Raw genomic sequence first — 19,365 nt, forward strand, 5'->3', positions numbered from 1 at the left:
ACTCTCTGATTCAGTGTGGATGATGTAACATGAAGTCGAGCTGTGGGACAGTGGTGTGCGCAGTACACTGTGAAGCTGGCGACCTAATTTTGATTCCTAGCCATGGCTAATATCAGTGGTGATAGCTGAATCGTTACTGGGGCCCCCTTTGACCATTTCACAATGACCAGTGTGGTGACGTATGGTTAAACGACTCGCACGACTGACACTGCATAGTCAGGTCTTATAATGAAATACCAATGTATAACACAAACATGTATTTTCGTACATGATAGCGGTAAAGGTTAGAGTTTGAAATTGTTGTGAATTAATGAAGAGCAAAATGAATAAAACAAGGCCGGTGTTAATATAAGAACCCAGTTGTCGCACTAAAGTTTTACTCGCTGCTCATTGCTGAAAGTTGCAAATCCTGAAGACATTGGATAACTTTCTAGTTCATTTTAGTTCGCTTACAATAATTTTCTCCAATAGTAAATAATATGATGTCGCGTATGCGCCGTGCGGACAGGCCTGAGCTCGGACGAGGAGGGGGTCACCCCCCACAAGCGGCGGAGAGTGAGCCGGGACAGCAGCGGTTCGGCCGACGCCGACCTCGCCAAAGGTCCCATCTCCCCGGCGAGCCCAAGCGGCGCCGAGACTGAAGAGAGTCGCGAGTCGGCGCTCATCGACCCCGGCACGGAACAGGACGATGGCCCCCTGGCCCCCGAGCATGTGCCCGCACCCTCGGAGGCGAACCGCACGCCGGCTGGTACTTCTCCAGCGACTGGCGGAGAGGACGGCAACCAAAGCGAAGAGATGGAGGCACAGGGCGGTGCGGCCACCAGGAAGGACGCGCCTCTGGCAGACGCAGCGCAGGGCGAACACGGGGAATCGTTCAGGCCGGCCGACACGGAACGCTTAGACTCCCCGAGAGCGGTGCACGCCGATGGCAGCGGCGGCGGCGACGAGGTAGCGGTGGAGGACAGCGGCGCGAAGACTGAGGTCTCTCCTGGCGAGGGAGCGGCAAAGCTTGCAGATGGACCTTCGGATGTCATTGCCACTTCCGCCACCTCCAGCACCTCTGCAGCGCATGGGCAAGGCGACGAGGCAAACTGCAGCGATGTGACGGCGCGGCAGAACAGCGACGAGTCGGCAATGGCGAGCGAAACCCGCAGCCATTCCAGAGGCAGCCCCAGCCCCACGCGACAGCCCGACCCGCTGGAGGCGCTTTGCCGGACCATCGAGTCAGCCATTGCCATCGTAGGAAAAATCCTCAAGTCCACCTCCTGACAGGCCACGGCTCGTTACTTTGTGGGTAACGTGGGCATATCTTATCGGACTCTGGTTTCACTCTTGCAGAGAAATTCTGAAGTGCGCTCCCCCCTTGGCTGTTCCTGTGCAACGCGCACCACAGCCTGGTGTCTGCGGTGGGCCCCTTTTAATGTTGGACGTGGCAGGCTGTTGTGCGTTTGTGTGTGTGAATAGATCAGTGTTTACTATTAAAACAGTACTAATGTAGTGGTGCTTACGTGGTTGGGCCCAACTAAACGTGGGTGAGTAGAGAAAACACGAACATTTTATTTGGTCTCTGCTTTGCTCACGCATATTACGTGTTTTGTTTTTAAATTATGCTTCAATGGCCTGGTTTTTGTGCACAGTTTTCATGTGTTAAAATTACCCCAATATTTTTCCTTTGGTTTGTTTTTAACCGTTGCCAACAGTACAAGATGATTTCTATGTGCACCTCCTGTAGACAAAAATCCTTGTCCTGTGAGCTTCTGTAAATATACCAACCACAGGTAAATTGATTCTGTTAAGAATCCTTTTTTTAAATGACGTGGTGTTTGATAATGTTTCCTCTCGTGGAAATAAAAATGACCCTTTAAAGATAAATTTGTACACAGCCTTTATTTGTTGATTATTTCCAAATTTCACACGGGGTAATGTTAGCCAAGCATCATGATCCAAACACCATAAATATTCCTTCTACTGCAGTAGAAAACCTCAGTTGTTTGCTTAAACATTATGTACAACAGACTAACAAACAGGGATACTTTGTTTCATAGTAAATGCACAAATCCTGAAGTACTTTTTTCCTGTTCATCATCTGCCAGTGTTAAAGCAAACCCCAACAAATCGCTCTGGCCTTGTAGATACCGACCTCGGGGCCCATTTCCCTTGCTTTTCAACACAAGTTTGAAGCTTCACAAAGATAATGTTAATGATTTTAAGTCACTGGAGCACTTGAGTGGTGTATATTTAAGAATAGCGCTGCAGTGACATTGGAACAAAAACAGGGCTCAAGTTCTTAAAAGCAAGTCTTTATGCTCATCGAAGCTTCAAACTTGTTTGCTGGACACAGCCTAGGTTTGTATACAAATAATTCGGTGGCATCTTCCTCCACACGGAGATCTGCTCCAAACTCCAAAGGTCCAATGCAAGTCATGCTTGATAGCTTAGGGGCAACCATTGTTTTTCCTAAGATATGAAATTGACCGATATGCGAAACATCTGAATACATAAAATGAAAAAGCTAAATACTGCATAAATCAGATGTGGGACATCATTGACTTCGAGGCATGACAATTTTGCTGGATCAATTTAATTTAGAACCTGGACAACTGTTTTGGAAGTGTAAAATTTGAAACTGCCATCGTCATTGCCAAACACTGCATTCATTACCAGCAGCGCCTGTGCTATGGTCTGCTGTTTGAACCATTTATTACGTAGCATTTATTTTCAAGTTAGGTGGCATTTAGCAAAGCCGACGGTGGCAATGTAGCTTCATCTCCATCCGCTTGTGCTCCACATCTCATTTAGCAGCAGTCTTGCACTAAGTGAATCTGCGTGTGTGATGGACGTTCTGTCGTGTTCATAGTTCACGTTCGGCTGCACGCATCCCTCATTCGTAGCCCGTGGTGTCAAAGTTAGTAGAGCCGGGCCCCGTAACCAAAGGTCATCTTGATGCCTTCAAAGTAGTAGCGGCGCCAGCCATCACGGGTCAACTCCTCCTCATTGGTGGGCACGCCCACGCAGCACAGCGCCAGCTCCGTCTCAACCCCCTTGTCGGTGAGCACCAGGGTCACGTCTGCGTGGTGCTCTGCTCGCGCAAGTCCGCACAGCCCGCACAGCAGCGACAGCAACCGTCATCCACGGCCAGCGCACGAGCATGGAAGGCGCTGCGCTTTACATTGACGCTCGCGCTGTGAAGCGTGTACGACACATCCTATTCGTCAATTAAAACATTCTGCGCTCGCCATAAAGTGCATCGAAATGTGCTTGCAAGAATCTTATTTTTTGAAACGCACACGCCTGTTGTTGGGAAATGGACACGTCGGCTCACGCATTGATTCGCCTCCCAGTAGGTGTTTGTTACTGGTCCCAAATCAGGAAAACTATGAAGCAGTTTGAATCCTTACATGCCCATCCTGTGCTAAAAGAACTGGTTAGCATCCGTCATGTACTATTTGTACACGGCGGAATCCATTAATTTGCTTAATCTTTAATGACGAGTTTGCGCATGGATACTTTTGTAAATGTCAACAGATTTAGATAAAAGATAGTGGTTGGTCCAACAAAATATCGAACTAATTCATGCCAAAATAATCTACTTTTGGACTTGTTAACACTGGTATCTGACTGGGACTTGCATTGAAAAACTGCAGTGCCCATATTGTCAGAATATCAAACCGTCTTAAATGAACTCTTTGAACACGCATTTACCTTTTAGGTTTTTGTGCCGACTAGGAAACACTATCACGCATGCGTCACTTGAGTGTGCCTATTATTTTAAGGTACAACAATATTAATATTCAATGTGAAAATTGGACGCAAGTGGTCTTCCTATTTTAGACCATGATACTGCACACTAGGTGCTAAAGATAACGATGTCGGGTTAAACATAGAACAGCACCCATTCCTTCACCCACCAGCTGGCCACGTCCTGTACCGCCACTTCATCACTATCCTCTCGTTGGGGACCTGGAAATTGACAAAAAGCATAACGCAACAACTGCTACAGCCAGGGTTATCCAACCGAGGCCATTTAAACATTCGCAGAAATATGTATGTTTGAACGCTCGCACCGTACGCAGCCAACCGTGCTAATCGGAGGTGCGGGGGAAGGACAACAAACTAAACACAAAAAGCAGTTTTAAAGAAATTAGTTTTTAATGGCTTCTGAATATTGGAAGAGCGTTCCAGACGGCCGCAGAACCGCATCTGAAAGCGTGCAACGCAGTGACCGTCTAAAAGTGAATTTGGTCATAACAAAAATACGAACTGCTGGCAGGATGCGTGTGACGAGTGTTGTTGAGTTCAAGGGTAAGAGTGTTTCCATTCGGGTGAGTGCAATGTTCTCTAGAACCGCGTACCAGCTGCACATAGTAACCGCTGACATTCCCGTTGAGCAGACTGAACTTTCCGCCAGGCTTGGGATCCACCTCAGCGGGTGCACGTGTGAATGCCTGCACAAGCTGCAAAGCACAATGCAAAGATCCGTCATAGCCTCAACAGACTTTTGGGGCAAGTGCTGTTAGCGAGCAGCACCGATTCCCGTCGGTATCGCACGCCAGGAGGTTTGGTGGCCAGCACGATGTCCAGTCACCTTTGTCTCCCTTTTGGTGATGTTTACACACGGCACCAGGTACTCAGCTGAGGCTGAGTCGACCTATGGGAGGTTCATGACTGGTTTAGGTAAGTCGTTAGTGGCTGTGCGCGCGAATCAAACTTGGATCACTGGGTTTGTAATGCAGCGCACTTACCACTACACTACCACTCCCCACAAGCACATGAATTTTTTTTTATTTTACCAGGTAAGGCTGACACAGCTATATAGCTCTTTTACAGGAGTGACCTCGCCACAAATTATAGCTCAATAAAGTGGCTTATATGAAAATGTAGAGCAGCCAAATACTCTAAATGCATGTTTCTAAATGTGGAGGGAAAAACCTGAGGACCCGGAGGTCGGGATCAAACCCACGACCTCCTGCACACCAGGCGAGGGAGTTAACATCTCGTCACTGCAACACCCCACATACAGCAGCCACTCGCCACTGGGAGTGACGTCACCACAGCACTCATGCCAGCCGAGGTACAATAATACATTGTTTAAATGCATGCCTATACAGGCCACCATACTTCAATATGGATTACTGTTGGTATGGCTATTTTAATACACACAATGGACAGGAAGGACAAGATCAATGGGTCCGCATAATGCTCATGCATAATGTACGTTGACTCAAGAGCACAGACGTTTTGTCACCACATCTACGCCTCTATATAAGGAGCGAAACAGGTGGACTTCTCCACAAATCTGGCTGTCGCCTGATGAAGCTCGTAATTACTGGCTAAACGTCGTACTCAAATTGTAAACATTGTGGCTTGGCTCTCCAACACACCAGAGTGCTGTACAAGTGACGAATTGGCCACGTTGTTTACGTGACAACCCTTACTAGTTGGCTGTGTCGGGTGGTGGCGGGTTTAACGATATTTATATATTTACGCGATCTAACCCAAAAAAACTCTTATGGAGCCAAGGTCTACTTTGAGGCTATATGAAGTGTCGATGACTCACTGATAAGATGTCACAAGACAGACTCAAGTTTTAATAATTTGTAATATGCTGGCAGTGGTACACAAATAACATCTCACATTCGCCAATAATGCCCTTAAATGGAAACATATAACAAGTAATGTTTTAGGCAATGGCCCTTCACTTACATCCACCAGTCTGGCCTCTGAAATGTTAAACGCACACACACATCCACTCAGCACCAGCCACAGATCATTACGATTCACATCAACATTATTTCTTCTAATCAGCTGGTGTAAGAGTTACCATTTAATGTAACCTTTTAGACACAAAGTGTCTGTCAAATCCATTAACATTCGTTGTCCTGTCAATGACAATAAAAATACAACTTTTAAATATCTTTTGTAATTCTATACAATTCAAGCGCACTGCTTTATGGAACTCCATCGGTTCAGGACTTCACAAAGACAAAGATCCCCTGTATAACCTTAACAGATGTTGAGCAAGTGCTTTTAAGCGAGCACCTATGAAAGCCAGCGCAGCGCACTAATCGGCGAGTGGCCAGCACCATGCCCGACTGCCTTTGTCTCTCCAGCGGCGAAGTTTACGCAGCACACCCGGTACTCATTTGAGGCTGAGTAGACCTAGGGGAGGCCCAGGACCGGTTCAAATAATCGTAGCTTGTGTTAGCCGTGAGCGGGAATGGAACTCGGGTCACCGGGTGAGTTGCGTAGCGCAGCGCGCTAACCGCAAGTAGTGCTAGACCATACCTCCTGGCGCACAAAGACCTGGAAGAGGTCCATGGGCGAGGTGGTGAAGGTCTCGCTCAGGTTCACGCGGCAAGTCTCGAACTTCCCTCCGTTGCCCGGCCCCTTTGGGATGGACCCACCACCATCTGCTCCCTTTGGAAACATTCAACACCAACAAGAGATTAACGTTTCATTTGGCACATCCACTGATGATGAAGTATAACATATTCACGCGCTTTTATATTTGATTGTTGTTCACGACTTAAGATATTGCAACCCTATTGTTTTTATACGTACAGGGTTGTCGAAGTCCTGACAGGGCCAAGGTTTCATGCAGTAAAGTTTCAAGCTTCGTGGCGACTTTGACTAAGGCACTTTTGAACTCTCCTCCTTCCTGCCAACTTGTGACCCCCTGACTTTGGAGAAGTCAGGAAATCCCAATACCTGCTTCTTCACTGGGTCCAGTTTGAGCTTTGGGGCCTGAACTCCGTTGTCTTTCTCTGCTGGAGCACCATCCTTGGCAGGCAGGATCATTCCTTGAGTGAACTCTGCACAAGGCACGAGCGTACGTACGTCAGTGGAAATTACGGGAATTACCGAACGATCGCTCTTCCACATCGAGTGGCCTCGAGGATGTAAATTGCACGGCGTAACCATCACAAGGCAAGTCACAACCGACCGTGGCGATGTTTAACGCTCTTTGGTTCGAAGCCACACGAGCGCGACTTGCCTGATTTGACCTTGCTCATGTAGGCGGCGAGCGCTTTACGAATGCCAACCTCCCCGGCCTTCCTCATGAGCTGCAGGAGGTCGGTGTCCGGCTCGCCTGACTTCAAGCTCACCGATACCTGTGGGGGATTCGCGAGATACATTTCTGCAGCTGCTTTGAGAGTTCGATCGAAAATCAGCAACTTAATAAATGCTAGACGAGAAAGATAAAAATCTCTTCCGTGGTTCTACGACCGCACACTCGTGCTGGGAAACGCAGCGTGCGTGACGCTGGGAGATGTGGCGCACGTGTCGCAAGACAACGAGGCATGCGCCAAGAAGGCTGGAGGTGCCACTTACATCGATGTCGTCCACGTCGTTCTCCTCCGAGAGGTTGGGGATATTCACGATGCCGTTATACTTCACTCCGGTTTTTGATGTCCCTTTGTGAGCAGAAACATTTTCATTTCTTTAGAAATGTTTTTTGTGCTTAGTTACGGATTACACACAATTTGGATTGTGTAGCTTCTCAATGCAATGTTAACTCAAGACGCCATACAGAAGCTGACTGCCATCGTGGTGTATTTTTGAACGTAGTGTTTGCTCCAAACGCAATCAGTGAACGGGGTAGCACCAGGGCTATTAGATGTTGTCAGCAAATTAAGAGTTAAAAGTATTCAGAGAAAATCTTAAACAGACTTCGGTCACACCCTGTACAAGTACTTTATGGGAAGTCACATTTACAGTCCATAAAACTCCCATTTCATATTTACAACAAATTAACTGTTTATAAAAGTACACCAATGTGTTTATGGGTTGTGGAAAAATCTAAATGTAAAAAAATAACAGCTATCTCAAGAATGTTTAAGGTTCAGTGTCACATACAAAAAAACACGCTATCACACATTTTTCACATTGGCAACTCTAATTTAGATTGCAGCATGCCATCAGTCCAATTTGTTTTGGAAAAAAAGATATATTTCCATATAAAAGTGCGCACAAACTTGCATTTTTAAGATAGGGTTGCTGGGCGACAGCACCCGCGAGGTGAACACAACTTGTGTGAAGGCTGTGCCCATGAACTCATCCGACCTGGCGCCAGCGTTTCTAAAGATTCCGTTTGGAACAAAAAAAAAGATTCCAGACAGTAGGGGGCAGAAAGGCCCTGTGGCCATTTCAGCCTGTTGAGGGGACAGGAGGAGGGGGGGGGCAAGACAAAATGCTGACTTATCCTGTCAGGTTCGTAGCTAGATAGAAGACTGATCCTCTCTGATGCGATTTTTCCCTGTGCCATGCGTTGTCCTCCAAAGCTTCTCCAGGAACTGAATTCGTGAGCGAATCGTCGGCCATCACACCGAAAAAACACGGGGGAGTTAAGGGAGCAGCACAACCGCAAAACCCCGACGCAGTCGATGCGTTTGTTGCTTTGCGTGCGCGTGTGATCGCTCCGCCATCCTGGGGTCGCTAAGGTGTGCGCGCCCACCTTTCCACGCGAGGCCGATGTCCCACTCGTAGAAGACGATCAGCTTGCCCTTGCGGTTGTTGCAGGAAGCTTCGCCCTCGATGCGCGTCACCTCTGTGACCTCGCAGACGCCCTGGGCACCCTCCACCTTCACGGCGAGCAGCAGCTCCTTGAGGAGCATCTCGGACCACTGCGTCACATCCCGCTCCGTCCTGGCCCCATCGCAAATAAGCGCGGGTTAAGTGCCATTTGTGACACGGACCGGCGTCTTAATTTCTAAATGTAAGGAAGGAGAAAAAGTGATTTCTAAGTTAAATATTTTACCCCTTCATGACTTGCTGCTGAGTGTGACCACACAGTAATGATTATGCCGGTGCAGCGATTCAATTGTTAATTCGGGAATGAATTATTTTATGGTTTACTTTGTACTTGACACTTGTTTACTAGTGCGTGTCATTTGTAGTTTTGTTCAGTCCATTAACCTAAGTGTAACTTTGCCATATCATTTGTATAAATTGCAATCAAGTTGATGCATGTATTATGAGCAGGATATTCGAGTTTCGTCGATACATTGTGACATGCCCGAGTAACGATATGCCTAACCCGTCATCGGAGCAAGCACTGTGGTAGGAATTTGGACAATGTTCGGAATAGATAGTATTGGCTTGAAATTAGCCTGGCATTCAAAATGCAAACAAAAGTAAAACAATTAACTTTCAGGAATTGCGTCAATCAAGTCGGTTTTGGGGATGGAGCAGCCTGCCTCTCTGTATTTCTGGGGTAAGGTGAGAAACAAAAACAGCTCCTCAATCTCATATCTTCTCCATCCCGCTGGCCTCAAAGCATTGCGCACAAGCAGGCGAATGTCATCAGCCGCATCACCAACCAACCGTTACCATCTGCGGTGCTTAAAAAGTAACCAAGTAACCTCCCCCGCCACCGCTTTGTCCAACTGATGGCAACGCTATGAGGACGTCTCAGCTGCGAATGTGCCGCTGGGGCTCGGCACATTCTGGACTAAACGTCTCAGCCGTTTAAATGACGCAACACAAATGTATAGGACAGTTCATCTCTCTCTCGTAGCTGCAAAGCTGCTTGAAGTTTCATTGAACGTTTCAAGCCATCATTTAGTTCGCTTGAGATGACAATGCGTGGTCATTAACATATGTAGGCTGGACGTCGCACTCCCATAATGGGTCCCCTGCAAGTCAAACATTTTATTCCCATTCATTCACGCTCGCCAGCACGGGACAATTCCTGGACGTGCGGAACCGCACAAGATCAGAGGGCGGTTTCGGCCTCTTGCCTCTTCCCTTCAGCTCCACACCACGCGGGGTCAATGCGTCGCTCCAGGCGCTAGGGGCCGCTGTGTTCGCATGTGCGGCGCTCGGGTGAAAACATCCGCACCGGCGGCAGTGTTGGGCCATACGGTGCGACAGCATCTGTGTTACCGGGACGAATCGTAGCAGTTGCACAGCAACCATAATACTGTATAGTTTATTTTTTGGGGGGGGTTAGATCGCGTAAATATGAATGAGTCGTTAAACCCGTCACCACCCGACACAGTTTAACGACACATTTATATTTACGCGATTTAAACCAAAAAAATATATATATTGTGGATATCGGTCGCGAAAGCCTCCGTGATAATAAGTTGCACAGCAACATGGGGAAGACGCAGGCTTGAGGTTAGTTAGAGACGGTTTCGGGGTTGGGTCGGTAAAAGGCAGAGAGTTTGACTTGGTGTTAAGGATCGAGTTAAGATTCTGGGTAAGCGATATGGTTGGGGGGGGTTCGGGTTATGGATATCTGCAGCATGGTTACTCAGCACGAACAATGCGGCCACCCACTGCCTCGTTTCAACGTTGAGAGCCGGGGACGTGATGGGAACTCAACGAAAAGTTGCGCGCCCACCAGAATCTCGCACAAGCCTCGAGTGGCAACCAAACCATGACCCCCTAAACCCGTCCCAACCCAACGTCGTGAAACAAAAGGCGACGGCGTCTCCACCCCCATCATCCTTCTAGCACCTTCCCAGCCGTGGGACAGCGCCCCCTTAGCCACCCAGGCGGAAACAGAGTTGCCCCCTTGCCTTCCGTGTCTCAAGATCTTCCAGTGCCCCGGTGTCGTCACTCTGCCCCCAATACTAAAGGGGCTACGGGGTCTGGGGAAGACCCCGTAGCCCCGTGGTAACCCGACCCGCCGTAACCCCACTGATTCGCATCCTGAGTAGTTCCCCAGCTAGCAAGGTCCCTCTGGCTCCGAAATCAAAGCTCGATTTGATCTCTCCCCCACCCCGCCCAATGACCTATGTTATATCCCTGTCTGCAGTTTTTAGGTCCTCACTGTTGGATGTTCCCCAGGTATCTCTCTCTGGTTCCTTCCGGGTCCCCGTAGTAATTCCCGATATCCCAAGTATTATTGGTGCCCTGGGTTTCTCATCTCCCTGGGTACCATTGTCCTAGCTGTGGAATCGTTCAGTGTAACAGCACCGGTATCCACGGGCAGAAGGGATCCAGGAGCCGGGATCCATGACGCTGAGAGGATGCGGGTGGTGGGGGGCATTGGAGACCCAATTTCCCTTCTAGCACCAAGGCCGATTCGCACCACGTTACGCCACCGCGTCCCGAGGCGCTGCCGATCTCCGCCGAGTCGTCTCTGATCCCAGAGGTCTCCTTATCCCCCCCCCCCATCACCACAGGCCACGTACGTGAGGGCCTCCAAGGCGGCCCCAGCCCCCCCTATCAGTCAATTATTATTGCACCAGCCCCCCACGCTCAGCCACTAGGCCACCCCTAGCTCCCAACAACAACACCCCCACACCGCATATACCGCTGCTGTCCGCTTTTATCCTGACGACCCCCCCACCACCACCACTTATCCCAATTCCCAGGCCCCCACGCCGCTCGGCTTCTCTCTCCACTCACTGCCCCTCCCGACACCGTCTGCCCCCCCCCGACACCGTCTGCCCCCACCAGTGCCAGTTGTTGACGTTGGTGGCGTCGGCGCGCTCCTCCACGATCCAACGCGGGTCGCCCTCGCCCCACTTGGCCATGGCAGGGAGAGGAGGGTAGTGATGGTGACGGGCGGGCGGGAGCGGCTCCTTCCTCGCAGCGCTCGGGAGAATGTACGCGAGGCGACCGCGGCGACCGGAGAAGCAGAGACCAGGGAGCAGGCCGGGGGAGATGAGGTGAGGAGGTTGTTCGAGCGGGACGAGGGGGGTGGTGGTGCTCGTTTGTCGCAGTTGGCGGCGAGCAGAGCAGAGCGGCGCCGCCACCTCCACCACGCGGCCCGGCGACTTCACCTCTGACCCGGAAGCAGAGAAGCTTCCCGAACCGGCCACACGGGGGGAGCGGGCGGCGGCCCGCAGCCAATCAGCGCGCGGCACTGAGAAGCCACGCCAAAGCCACGTGGTCGGTCGTCGTTGTCGTGGTGGTGGTGCGGTCTCTTGTGATGAGTGGGGGGGGGGTCACGTGGTCGTGGTGTGATGAGTGGGGGGGGGGGTCACGTGGTCGTGGTGAGGGAGGGTGATGGTGAGTGGTGGGGGTGAGAGAGTCACGTGGTGTTGAGGGTGAGTGGGTCACGTGATGTTGAGGGTGAGAGAGTCACGTGGTGTTGAGGGTGAGAGAGTCACGTGGTGTTGAGGGTGAGTGAGTCACGTGGTGTTGAGGGTGAGTGGGTCACGTGGTGTTGAGGGAGAGTGAGTCACGTGGTGTTGAGGGTGAGTGGGTCACGTGGTGTTGAGGGTGAGTAAGTCACGTGGTGTTGAGGGTGAGTGGGTCACGTGGTGTTGAGGGTGAGCGAGTCACGTGGTGTTGAGGGAGAGTGAGTCACGTGGTGTTGAGGGAGAGTGAGTCACGTGGTGTTGAGGGTGAGCGAGTCACGTGTTGAGGGTGAGCGAGTCACGTGGTGTTGAGGGTGAGTGATTTACGTGGTGTTGAGGGAGAGTGAGTCACGTGGTGTTGAGGGTGAGTGAGTCACGTGGTGTTGAGGGTGAGCGAGTCACGTGGTGTTGAGGGTGAGCGAGTCACGTGGTGTTGAGGGTGAGAGAGTCACGTGGTGTTGAGGGTGAGTGGGTCACGTGGTGTTGAGGGTGAGAGAGTCACGTGGTGTTGAGGGTGAGCGAGTCACGTGGTGTTGAGGGTGAGCGAGTCACGTGGTGTTGAGGGTGAGCGAGTCACGTGGTGTTGAGGGTGAGAGAGTCACGTGGTGTTGAGGGTGAGAGAGTCACGTGGTGTTGAGGGTGAGAGAGTCACGTGGTGTTGAGGGTGAGTGAGTCACGTGGTGTTGAGGGTGAGTGGGTCACGTGGCGTTGAGGGAGAGTGAGTCACGTGGTGTTGAGGGTGAGTGGGTCACGTGGTGTTGAGGGTGAGTAAGTCACGTGGTGTTGAGGGTGAGTGGGTCACGTGGTGTTGAGGGTGAGCGAGTCACGTGGTGTTGAGGGTGAGAGGGTCACGTAGTGTTGAGGGTGAGTAAGTCACGTGGTGTTGAGGGTGAGTGGGTCACGTGGTGTTGAGGGTGAGCGAGTCACGTGGTGTTGAGGGTGAGCGAGTCACGTGGTGTTGAGGGTGAGCGAGTCACGTGGTGTTGAGGGGGAGCGAGTCACGTGGTGTTGAGGGTGAGCGAGTCACGTGGTGTTGAGGGAGAGTGAGTCACGTGGTGTTGAGGGAGAGTGAGTCACGTGGTGTTGAGGGTGAGCGAGTCACGTGTTGAGGGTGAGCGAGTCACGTGGTGTTGAGGGTGAGTGATTTACGTGGTGTTGAGGGAGAGTGAGTCACGTGGTGTTGAGGGTGAGTGAGTCACGTGGTGTTGAGGGTGAGCGAGTCACCTGGTGTTGAGGGTGAGCGAGTCACGTGGTGTTGAGGGTGAGCGAGTCACGTGGTGTTGAGGGTGAGCGAGTCACGTGGTGTTGAGGGAGAGTGAGTCACGTGGTGTTGAGGGTGAGTGAGTCACGTGGTGTTGAGGGTGAGTGGGTCACGTGGTGTTGAGGGTGAGCGGGTCACGTGGTGTTGAGGGTGAGCGAGTCACGTGGTGTTGAGGGTGAGCGAGTCACGTGGTGTTGAGGGTGAGCGAGTCACGTGGTGTTGAGGGTGAGCGAGTCACGTGGTGTTGAGGGTGAGCGAGTCACGTGGTGTTGAGGGTGAGCGAGTCACGTGGTGTTGAGGGAGAGTGAGTCACGTGGTGTTGAGGGAGAGTGAGTCACGTGGTGTTGAGGGTGAGCGAGTCACGTGTTGAGGGTGAGCGAGTCACGTGGTGTTGAGGGTGAGTGATTTACGTGGTGTTGAGGGAGAGTGAGTCACGTGGTGTTGAGGGTGAGTGAGTCACGTGGTGTTGAGGGTGAGCGAGTCACGTGGTGTTGAGGGTGAGCGAGTCACGTGGTGTTGAGGGTGAGCGAGTCACGTGGTGTTGAGGGTGAGCGAGTCACGTGGTGTTGAGGGAGAGTGAGTCACGTGGTGTTGAGGGTGAGAGAGTCACGTGGTGTTGAGGGTGAGCGAGTCACGTGGTGTTGAGGGTGAGCGAGTCACGTGGTGTTGAGGGTGAGCGAGTCACGTGGTGTTGAGGGAGAGTGAGTCACGTGGTGTTGAGGGTGAGAGAGTCACGTGGTGTTGGTGTGTGTCACGTGGTGTTGGTGTGTGGCACGTGCATGTCCTGGCGAGAGACGTCGAAGTTCAGACACGCGGCCTTGAGACATTTTGTTCATCATCATCATGAGCCAAGATCAATCCACTTCTAGATTAAGGCCTCCCACAGCTGCCGCCATCTATGACGATCCTGCGCTGTAATAATCCACACGGCACCTACACGCGAGCTGATTTCATCGCTCCATCTCTCCCGATGGACGTGGTTTCGGACGCGATCCATTCCTAGGTTTCCACCCCGTTGTTATTCTGGACCGTCGTCGAGCATCGTCCCTTATTTTAGCGACGTGTCTTACGCAAGCCCTACGACTACTGCTTGACAGTATGTTCATCCGTGTCGTGTTTCTCTCGGGGTTTACGGCGAGGCAATTGAGAGTGCGTGCTTATATGGTGAGGCGCGTGGTCGTTGTGGGCGAGGCTTGGCAGTCGTGGTGGCGTTGACACGGTTATGGTGGTGATGATGATTACAGCGAAAGGCTTGCTTGTGGTTTGGGAGTGGAAGGTTTGGGAGTGGAAGGTTGACAGCCTTCACCAAACGAGCATCGATCAACGGTTTCACGCTCTTCAGAGCAACAGCCCGATCGGTTTTTTTTTTATGATAAGCGGTGATGTCGAGACACGTGGATGGAATCGAGGTGACGGAGGTCATTGTGAGGCATGCGGTTTATTTACCATGTTCTTAATTTGTATCCAGATGAACCCGGCAGATGTAATGGCTTACGGTGCAATACATTTAACAGCGAAATCACGGCGCTCATGACGGGCAGATAAGAAGATGGGGACCTCATTTGCTTGGGCGAGCTCCATAAAGTGAAATCCATGCATGGCAAAAGGCTTTATAGACGTGTTCACTGAAGGCTGTAACTACTGCTGCCAGAATGTTTTATCTTGCTGTGGGGAGTTTGGGCCATAAACCACGCTAAATCACGCCTCTGGCACCGCTTGCAAAATCTAAATCAGTATTTTTCATTTTCAAGAGGCGGTTCAAATGTTCGAGCAAATCGGTTTTTTTACGCGCAAACAAATAATCGTTTACAATGCAATTTGCTTTTATAAAGTGTCGTGAGTGTGACGGTATTTTTGATGACTTTTACAGCAGAAAATTATGGGGGTCGAATGCTCCAAAGGCAATTGACGCGACCGTTTTGACCGGTAGAAGTGGGAATTGAGACATTTCACAGAGAGAGAGAGAGAGACACGGTCATAAGAGGAATTTCTTGAGCCTAGATGTGAACTGATGCGGAGACCCGGCAAGTGCAAGATATCCAGTGGGAAGAGACTTCTAGTCTGCAGCAGCAGAGAGAAAGACGCCTCATGCTGAGCACAGGTTAACCGAGAGCGTTGAAGGCCTTGTTTGCTGGGGCACACTGCAATGTTGACCCAATCACTGCTCTGAAAAATGCGGATTTACTGTCATTACAATTCACAATGGCTTACGTTTCATGTGCAGACCTTGTTGGTAGCAGTGAAGAGATGAATGGTGGGTGACTCGACCGGAATGAATATAAGAATGTGTGCATGCCGGTGGAATGCACGATGATGACGATGTTTCCCAGCGGGATTTGTGGAAATTGATGTTAAGGCAGGACAATTGAAGGCCAGGTGAAATCGTGGCTCGAATGTGGTTTTGAATGGTGGTGAATTATAACTGCTGCTTTGCTGTGAAGCATGAAGACTGGGGTAGGACTGTTAACCCCTCAAGAGGACGATAATACATTTGCTGTCCTGAGGCAATTTCCCTCTCATAGGATTTCTATTTTCATGGAGAAATTTCCAGAAAGTTTAATTTTCCACGTATCCAATTCTTCTATTCATTGCTGGTGTCATGCTGCATGGCTACTTCCAAAACCCAAGGTTCAATCATTTGCCTCCAGACCACCAAATGAAAGTGCCATTATTTTGAGGGAGTAGAGCAGTGGCACAGTGCCACCCTGGTATAAGCAAAACGGATCCGAGTTTGATTCCCTGCCACGGCTAACATCAGTGGCGAGTGACGTCTGACCTTGTGCTGGGCACTTTCACCATTCACCACCGTGCCCTGGAACATGGATTTGGGTAGGTCTTCATCCAGCAGTAGATTAACAAAAGCTCTACAAACCTTGCTTTGAATATTGGCATATATTGCATGTGTGGTGGGTAATTGTCAGCCGTAATACGCCGCCACCACCACTGGAAAATATGTAGCTCCAGTCAGGGCCCAACAGGGGGCAATAGCGGGTCCGGCCTGTACCAAGTAGGACTGGTAGGTCAGGCAATCTGGAAGGCGGTTAGGAACCGGAGGTGTACACCCCAGGCCCCGAGTGGGGGCTGGGGGATTGCGCAACAATCTAGATCCCTCCAGAAGGTTCCAGAGAGTGGGCGTGGCCAGGGGCGGAGTGACCCTAGGAGCCCCATAAAAGTCGGACCCAAGAGCGGCTCGGGCAGTCGGCGTGAAGCCGAAGACCGAAGAGCTCGCCTGAAGACAAGGACCCTGAAGATCCCCGGACCCGACGTCCTTATCAGGGCCGGGTCTGTGTGGGCCAATGGTCGAGACCCTTGGCTAGGTCGGGTTAGCCTCCCCGAGGTCCCGTTAGCCGAAGGGCTAAGATTAGGTGGTCCCAGTGACTAGGGCACGTTAGCCCGGAGGCTATACCTCCTCAGGTCGTCGGGTAGAAGGGGCCATTACCCCTTCGTGTTAGGGACCCCGTGTGTTATTGTTAAATAAATACGTGTTGCCTCCTAAAGAAGACTCCGTCTCCATACAACCCACTACACATGCGACGAGCCCATTTAACGAATTCCTCACGCTTGTCAAAACTATTTTTGGAAGCGATTTTTTTGAGGACTTCGTGCAGTGGCAGTGAAGGCGGAGTTAAAAGGGGCACGCATGTTAAGCCGTATGGGAGCCCATTGAAGTGTGACACTTTGGCAGAAGATGTGTGGTAATTGCAAGGTGGGAATGAAAAAAATACACGAACGTTAATTAATTGCTAAAAACAGCAGATATCGCGAAGAATATACGGTGCAGTCTTGAACATCTTTGATTATGGTGGTGGAGCGGTGGAACAGTGGTTTGCGCACTACCGCTGCAGCATTAACCTAACATCTGTTGTATATGTGTATGTTGAACTTCTTTAGCACTGTACATAGCCAACCGTGCTAATCGGAGCTGCGGGGGAAGGACAATAAAAATCAACTAAATAAGCAGTTCGAAAGAAAAATGTGTTACAATATCGTTTTAAAAGTCCATAGCTCCGGTGGCTTCCTAATATCGGAAGAGCGTTCCAGACAGCCGCAGAAGCGCATCTAAAAGCGCGCGATGCAGTGACTCTCTTTGTTCGATGGCTCGCCAAAAGCCGCTGCGACATTGTTGTCCTCATGTCAATACTAGACTCGTCATGAGGAGGAGGAGACAGACTGGAGGCAGCAAGGGAAGAGAAGGACAGATGGTGAAATTGTCACGTTTCACGTGCATCTGTGTAACCAGTTGAGAACTCGAGACACCAGCATCAGTCGTTTGCAAGAGTGACCTCGGGCATCTGATAGACTGGAAGGGAGGAGCTCGGACAAAGGAGAGATAAGAGGAAGGAAATGAAGGGGAGGAGAAATGGAAACACACTGGAGGAACAGCGGAAAGAGATGACACACAGAGTGGGGTGGGGGTGGTTAGAAGGTGCAGGAAGAGGGGGGAGCAGGAGGATGGAAGAGCGACTGGAGGGAGGGAGGGGATGAGACTGGCAGCCACAGCTGTGCTCCGGTGCGGACGCAGATCTTGGAGCGACGTATTTATTCCTGTGGGGGCTGATAGGAATTGTTGTTGTGGGAGGGGGGGTGCTACTCTTCCACCGAGGGGTGGCGTGGATGGTTGGTGGGGTGGGGGCTAGGCTTGAGCTGCAGTGAGTGCCGTCTTGTGGGTTCCATCGCAATCGGTTCCGCTGCTGTCAGATGGGGGCGCTGTAACCGGTGCGATTCGAATTGCGACAGTGGATGTAGGCTTTCGCGACCAATATTATCCATACTAGTAACAACATTTACAATTGTGGGTTTACTCTCCAACACACCGTTGCGCTATACTAGTGTAGTGAGCGACTTCCGAGACACGTCGAGTAGAAGGCTTCTTGTTTATTAAGAACACACAGGGCGATACATTACGTAACGCAGCTACACATCGGCGATCCTAACACATAGCCCATTTCCGGCATACGCTACGCTAGCTGTCCGACTAGCGCAGCGACGGCGACGGAGAGGGTCTTGCAGAAGATCAGCCACGTGGTCGGAGACGAAGAGATGACGACGAGCAGCGACACAGCCAGGACCCAGGACCCGCAACAGCAGCCGAACTTCTGGTTCGGCCCCCCTAATATGTGCCCCGGCGCGGCCAAGCCCTGCCTCTGGCCACGCCCCCTTCCAGAACCTTCGAGCAGGTTCCCAGAGCCTCTGGACTAACTTCGCTTTTCACTTTTATCCCAGATACGCCCCCCTTATAATAAGGCATTACGCAATACCCCCACAACCGCCATTATCCCTTCAGGCCGACAGGTGTCACCCTGTCATTACACTAGTAACGAATTGGCATGTTTTGTTACATGACAAACCTTACCAGTTGAATCTTAATTTTAGAACTTTCGTGACTGCAGGAATTATTATTTGGTTCTTTCGGGTAAGTCACGTCTAAAGATAAAATAATAAATTAAATTAAATAATAGAATACGACGTTTCGATTGCAACACAAGCAATCATCATCAGGTATAATGAAATAGCGACATAAAATCTAACCAGAAAACTATAAACAGACATATTAGCAGACAGATATCACCAAGATACATAGAGAGAGCAACACAGGTAACAGAGAGAGGTGATCGTCTCTGTGGGGTGGCCTTAAATAGACAGAGGGCGGACGCAGAGAGAGGGAGGGGGGTTAGAGAAAAAATTAGCATATCAATGAGTGGACAACAAAACGTGGTGCTGCAAGTGCGATGACACGGCAAGCAAGCCTGAAATTCAGGAGAAGGACACACTAAAATTAAATAACCTAGTAAAATATCGAAATGTAATGTAATACAACACAGAGGGTCGGTCAACACACAATTAACGCATAGCCTGGTTGATTACGTATTTCAAAGATTGCTAAGTTAGACTTTAAGTGTGAACATTCCAAAGAGAGGACACAGGCAGAGAGAACAAGTAGTCAGAGAGAGAGAAAAAAGAAGATAAGTTTAAAACTTCCCCGTAGAAGTGGTTCAATCTTAATTTTAGAACTTTCGTGACTGCAGGAATTATTATTTGGTTCTTTCGGTTAAGTCACGTCTAAAG

At 50.4% G+C, this 19,365-nt stretch overlaps 2 protein-coding genes across 4 annotated transcripts in view; one reads left to right on the forward strand and one right to left on the reverse strand.

The window, feature by feature from the left end:
* Window positions 1-1,828, forward strand: part of USP34 (ubiquitin specific peptidase 34) — a 78,238-nt gene extending 76,410 nt beyond the window's left edge. For all 3 annotated transcript variants that reach the window (XM_078858453.1, XM_078858454.1, XM_078858455.1), the window contains exon 80: window positions 509-1,828. In XM_078858453.1, coding sequence (XP_078714579.1) covers window positions 509-1,269 — 761 coding nt within the window. In that variant the 3' untranslated portion in view covers window positions 1,270-1,828. The remainder of the gene's footprint in view (window positions 1-508) is intronic.
* A 104-nt stretch (window positions 1,829-1,932) lies between these two features.
* AHSA1 (activator of HSP90 ATPase activity 1) lies at window positions 1,933-11,766 on the reverse strand. The gene is made up of 9 exons (XM_078858456.1): window positions 11,410-11,766; window positions 8,456-8,646; window positions 7,333-7,415; window positions 6,995-7,112; window positions 6,709-6,812; window positions 6,286-6,417; window positions 4,353-4,454; window positions 3,909-3,960; window positions 1,933-3,079 (listed from the first exon to the last, which is right to left on the reverse strand). Exons 1-9 carry the CDS (start codon window positions 11,487-11,489, stop codon window positions 2,907-2,909), a joined length of 1,035 nt encoding a protein of 344 aa, XP_078714582.1. The 5' UTR covers window positions 11,490-11,766; the 3' UTR covers window positions 1,933-2,906.
* Window positions 11,767-19,365: the final 7,599 nt, after the last annotated feature.

Source organism: Lampetra fluviatilis, chromosome 7, assembly GCF_964198595.1.
Source record: "Lampetra fluviatilis chromosome 7, kcLamFluv1.1, whole genome shotgun sequence".
NCBI lineage: Eukaryota > Metazoa > Chordata > Hyperoartia > Petromyzontiformes > Petromyzontidae > Lampetra > Lampetra fluviatilis.

Coding starts and splice junctions, on each gene's coding strand:
- AHSA1 (XM_078858456.1), bottom strand. CDS start 11,489: ATGGCCAAGTGGGGCGAGGGCGACCCGCGTTGGATCGTGGAGGAGCGC. Junction 4,455..6,285: donor AGGTCTTTGTGCGCCAGGAG/GTATGGTCTAGC, acceptor TGTGCTTTGCAG/CTTGTGCAGGCATTCACACG. Junction 3,080..3,908: donor GTACAGGACGTGGCCAGCTG/GTGGGTGAAGGA, acceptor TTGCGCGAGCAG/AGCACCACGCAGACGTGACC.